The sequence below is a fragment of the Oryzias latipes genome, chromosome 18, assembly GCF_002234675.1.
Source record: "Oryzias latipes chromosome 18, ASM223467v1".
Classification (NCBI taxonomy): Eukaryota; Metazoa; Chordata; class Actinopteri; order Beloniformes; family Adrianichthyidae; genus Oryzias; species Oryzias latipes.
This window is the reverse complement of record NC_019876.2, coordinates 19716005-19722004: the sequence shown is the minus strand read 5'-3', so window position 1 is coordinate 19722004 and position 6000 is coordinate 19716005. Positions and strand designations below refer to the sequence as shown.

General features: G+C 39.0%; 1 protein-coding gene across 1 annotated transcript in view; it reads right to left on the bottom strand.

Moving 5' to 3' along the window:
• Positions 1–1151: 1151 nt before the first annotated feature.
• Positions 1152–6000, bottom strand: part of LOC101157996 (ATP-sensitive inward rectifier potassium channel 10-like) — a 67526-nt gene continuing 62677 nt past the window's right edge. The window contains exon 6 of the mRNA XM_023966268.1: positions 1152–3274. Within this exon, the coding sequence (XP_023822036.1) occupies positions 2874–3274 (401 nt within the window). The 3' untranslated portion in view covers positions 1152–2873. The remainder of the gene's footprint in view (positions 3275–6000) is intronic.

Below are 6000 nucleotides of genomic sequence, written 5' to 3'. Positions count from 1 at the left end.
CAACTTGGGGGCGCTCAAACAAAAACTGCCTTGCTGAGCACACATACCAGCGAAGAAGATAGACGCCAAGTAGCGTCTACACCTCCGCGAAGAAATAATGACGGACATTCTAAAATATCCCTGAACCAAGCACCAGTTGCTCCAACTGGTGCTTGAAATATTCATGTTTTCTTTGTATTATTCTGACAAGCGCGTAAATACTTGCTCTCTTCTTCTGAGTGAAAAGCGACTTTAAGAAGCGTAAAGTTGCGCAGCGCCACCTTGTGTACAGGAGTATTTCTGTTTACATTAAGCGCCATCTAATGTCAGGGAATGAAATTGCATGTTCGCTCGGCTCATCGTCAGCGAAAATCGCCTGGGTGTGAACACAAAAAACGTGGCGAAAAATGCTGGCGAATAACGCCTGGCGAATATTCGTCCCGGTGTGTACGGGCCTTAAGGGAGGCTCAGAGGAGCGTTTTACACTGCTGCTCTGCGCCCAGGTCTCGTCTCTGGGTTGTCAGGTTGTCAGACTAAGGCTAGTAGAAATGTTTCTAGAAAGAAGAGCGGCACCGTCCAGAGTAGGATGGACACCATCTCTCCGTATGAGACCGGGCTTCCCCCAAAACCCCCTCCAATTATCCACAAAACCAACGCCGTTTTCTGGGCACTATCTAGAAAGCCATCGCATCCTTTATTTGCCCGCCCCTGCCCGCTACAGCTGAGCAATACCTGCATGCCCCTCACAATAATTCTTCACACCTTATGTGCTGCCGCCGCTGTTTGCCTCTCATCAGCGCCTCATCTCCCCAGGAACCCCCGCATCAGTGATTCAATCTTCTGTTAATTACTGCTAGAATCTAGACAGTTGCAGTGAATCAGACTGATTGTTTAGTCTCAAAAGTTTTTCATCAAGGTTCCTTGATGATTATCAAGGTTAACAAACTCAATGCACAGTCATTTTAAGAAATAATATAAGAACTTGAGTATGCAGACCCAAGCTCCAGTCACAATAATTTTGACTTTTCTTTAAGTTTATTGTGAAACAAACCAGTGGCAGTTAATGTATTGTATTTAAGAGACAAAACATCAAATGTCAATGCATAAAGAAACAAATAAAAATTATCACACATATTTTACATAGATACATGTAATAATTCACTGTACAAAAACATAGGTCAAAGATTTATTCTTGAAGCACTGTTGTGCTCACACATGAAGTGTTTTTCAAGTAAACTCAGAAATATCAATTGTTGAATCATTTAATACATTGAGTTGGTTAAAGTATTTCTCATACATGAAATTCACATTTTTTCATGTTAAATTGCCTTAAGTTTTGTTAATCTTATATCCCAGCAGATAAATCACAGTTAATATCAAGAAGCATGTTTTGAGAGGAGACTGTCAGAGATCTTTACAAAAAAGAGACTTTTTAATAGAAAATCTAAAATAACATAAATACAGGATTTTGTGAAGTAGAAATATGTTCTAGGTAAAATTTATAGCTGGAAATATGTCAAAAGGGACCCCAAAAACATTTGAAGCTAGGTCTCTAAAATAGAGATATCAAGTAAGAATATGAGATTATAATCCAAAAAATTCCATTTTTCTTATCCTGCTTTCAGTCTCCAAAAATTATTTTGATGAAGACATCAAAATAATAATAATCAGTCAAGAACTTCTAAGGTAGAATGGATTTTTTTGGTCAAGATGTCCAATACTCAGAAATTTAAAATAAATTATATATATATATATATATATGGACATCTTGACCAAAACAAATCCATATATATGTATATATTTATAATCTTTTTTGCTTGGTGCTAATGTGACAGGCAACATCTAACCACATGAAATCAAACCATGTGTTTTAAGTACTTCTCCGGAATCTGAATGTGTTGCAGTGTGTACTATACTAAAATGACCTAAATAGTAGCAAAGTGGGTGATTGTTGCATTTCACACCAATCTTTAAGATGCATGTGTGTTTAGAGGAATATATATACATAGTGTATGTGTTTCACTAGCAAATTAAATGTGTTTTAAAGGTGTACTTATAAACTTTTGCAACTTTTGCTATGAAAAAAAACAGGTCTGTTGCAAAGTGAGAACTGAATTGCATCCCTTTGCCTAACAGATGAATATCATTAACAATGTAAACATATCATAAGGCAGAGATATAGTAAGTTTCAATTTTAAATCCCAGATAGTTTTGTAATTTTGAAAAATTTGAGCCTTTGTCGTGAAACGGAAATATCTTGAGCAGTTGATCATGGTTTATACAACACATTAAAACTTTTGAGAAAATAGATCAGTGAATTAGTTAGTTCAGTGATAAATATAATGTTTGTTTTCGTGGGTGAAACGCAGACACATTACCGAGGCCGACCCTAGGTCGACATCACGAAAGGGCAGCACCAACAAGGATTGAAAGCCTCTGTCTCAGAGATTGAGGCGTCCTACGTCTGGGTAGGAAAACGAGCTACGAAAATAATTTATATTTCATTAGAAATCGTTCTTTAGTGTGCCAAAACTAATATATTATCATATATATGTAGATAGTTTATTCTGAAAAACTTAATAAAAGGGTGACATAGGCCCTTTAAAAATTGATGCAATGTTTTGCCCTAATCACGTCTGTCGGTGACTCAGTTTAACAATCGCTCATTGTCTACACCAATATGTAGTTTTGTGCTCATATGGTGGGATGCTAGCGTGCCCACAAGTCTACTGTCCTGCTCTTGGATTGACTTTTCACACATGTAGGCAGTTTCATTTACAAGAGCAGACCTGTGAGAATTTATCTTAGCTTGTTTGTGATCATTTTTTTTTTCTTGTTTTGATGTTCTCTTGGTTTGACAACCATCTCTTCCTTTGCTTCCTGTCTCAGCTTCATCACACATTGCTGATGCACACACTCTGAGGACTTTTATCACTGATGCGACCCTTTTTTTGCCCTTTCTTGTCCCCCCTGTAACTGTCCTCCAGTCCCTTCTTCAACTTTTTTCCATCTTCTTCAATGCTGTGGTATCGGGGCCCATGTGACTGTTTGCTGGGTGACAGTGACTGTTTGAATGGGGGTGGAGATTTTGATTTGGTCACTTTATCGAAGAAGGCAAAATCAGCAACATATTTTCCTGATCGGGAAATGTAAACAACAGGAAGAAAATCGTATCCCCAGAGGATCTCGTCCGGAAGATAGGAGGTTCGAACCTGGCAGGTCGCAGAAGTCGGCTCAACTGTGGCGCTCAAGATCACCAGCAGCTCAAAATCAGCAAGTTCGGCCCAACCACCTCCTGGTGGACAAAAGATAATCAAACTTTAGAAAGCCATTTTTCAATGATGCTAAGTATCACAAAGTCTCATATGAAACCTTGCATTTTCCTAAATAACTTGAGTATTTAAGTTGTTTTTTTTTGCCTTTAAGACAAATGCAATTATACAAGGCATGATGAACTGCAGTGTAGCACAAAAACAGACTATAAAAACCAGAGGTGGGACCACGTCATTGTTTTGCAAGTCACAAGTAAGTCACAAGTCAAGGCCCAACCTGTCAGGGTTTTTTGATATGGACCCCAAGAAAAAGAACAGGCACAAAAGGTTTATATTTGGACTCTGGTAGAACAGGAAAAAGTAGCCTCTGGGAGCAACACGTTCATAGGCCAACAGGTGGACCGGCACTTTTTTCTGATGCAAGGGCAGCAGGAGTCCAAGGCAGAAGAGAAACTGAAGAACTGCCTGATGCTAGACCACAGACTGAGATTCGGGTGAGATTGGACTTGTTGGGGTTTCGCTTGACTTCTTGAACACACGTGGGGAACAAAACAGATTAACAACTCCAAATATTAACAGGCCAAATAAACTTGGAAGAGGAAGGCAGCTCAGAAGCATGAGACTTTCAGGGCTTGGCAACAAGACAGAAGCAAAGATGACCTGACACTGACTAAAGTCCTGCAGTTCCTTTTGAAGGCAGGCGAATAGGTGGAGTAAATCAGCTGAGAAGAGCTGTCGAGGTGAAATGGTTTAGGATAATGACAAAACACTCTCAAGTCACCTCCAAGTCATTGATTGTTTTAAGTCCTTTTCAACAACAAGTAATATTATTTACATAGACTATTTATGCTTTTAAGAACTGCATTTATTCATCAAAAATTTTCAATGACATTTAGTAAACTGCCTCTGCGCTCATGCATCCTAACTTTAGAAATCTAAAATGCTTTCTCAATAAAAAAAAAAAAAAGTTTACAGCATTTGCAATTGCTGGAGATGGCAAGGGAACAAAGGCAAAGTCTGAATATTACATAGCATACTACAGACCAATGATGTGCAGTTAAGTTTGTGGCTGATAAGGCACGGACTCTTTCGGAGTCAGCTTTACAAACATATAAGGCTACAAGCAAGTTCATGGTTCCAGTTTTTTGCTTCTTTTTCCAGTTTCACTCACTTTCTTTATTTTACATTTTTGTGTTGATGTAGTTTGTTGTTGTTGCGCCTGGGGGGTATTCCAGAAAGCAGGTTATGGTAGCTCCCACGGTAAATTTGAGGCTAAAGAAGTGTACAACCACCGCTTTCGGTTCCAGAAATGGAGGTATGTTTCAGGGTATGTCACGTTGCCATAGCAACTCATGCTCTGAACATAACCTGGACCGGAGCAGGTTTAGTTGAAGGTTAGTTTGTTTTCAGAGAGGTGAAGGAGCATGGAGTGTCCATTTGAAGATGATTTAGTGGATGAAGAAGCTCACACAATACTTTTTCCACCATGAGAGGGTGATAAGACCACGTTTGGATGTTGGAAAGATAAACATTTTACTTTGATCTAACTTAATTGGTTGCTTTAGTTAAGATAAATCAATTCTTCTTACTTAAGTCAGCTTAAAAATAACACATAGTTATCAGTTATTTTACTCTCATTCAAATTAATTCAATTAAGTAGGCATAACTTTGGTGCCGCTGTGAGATCGGACCGCAAGGAAAAGTGGGATACCATTCCCTTTGCCTGTCTGGACGGATTTGGGTTTAAGTGTGGGTTTTTGACCAAGTTATTTGTTCTGTTATATTTATTTATTTCTATACCATGAGTGAAAGGGAGGGAGTGGATGATGAGTTATATAGCACCCCTACTGTATAACAGTGTAATGATTAATTCAGAGATATGGTATATGCTACATGTTTCAAATCTGTTTAGTTTCATTCATTTTAATGTTATAAAAATGAGTATATCTGCAGGCTCAAATTTAGACATGAGAGTTCAAGAATTACATACAATAAATTAAGATGGAAAAAATGTAATTCAAAACAATGAGACTGTTTTGAATTGACCGAGGACTGAGGCCACGGTTGCAGCCGACAATAAGAAAAATGCAGACGCATATGCAGAAATATTCAACTGTTGGATGATAAAAGCCTGTCATTAATAATGAGGGATACGTCCGATAATGGAAGAGCTGCACTGAAAATTTTGAAAGGCTACTATGCAGGAAGAGGAAAACCCTGCATTATCAGCCTGTACACCACGCTGACTTCACTTCAGAAACGGAGCGACGAGACGGTTACTGATTACGTCATCAGAGCCGAGGCTGCCATTGCGGCACAGCGCGGGAGAGACATTAGCAGATGGCCTTCTGATTGCTATGGTTCTAAAAGGACTACCTGAAAGTTTTAAACCATTTGCAATACTTGTGATTCATAATAAGAATGACATGACATTTCCTGAGTTCAAAACAGAGTTGCGCAGTTATGAAGACACTGAGAAGTTAACTGTAGCAGAGTCAAATGACAATGTGATGAAGACAATGGCAAGAACAGGTCAAAAGCACATCAAGTCGAACGCACAGAGCAGAGACTACAGTGATGCAGATATTAAATGTTTTAAGTGCGGACTGAAGGGCCACCGAGCAAAAGCATGCAGGAGGAAAACGTGGTGCAACCATTGCAGGAGCAGCACACACAATTATACCACCTGTAGACACAAAGACAAACAGGATGGAGCAAGGAAAGTTGCAGATGAGAGCGACAACAGATC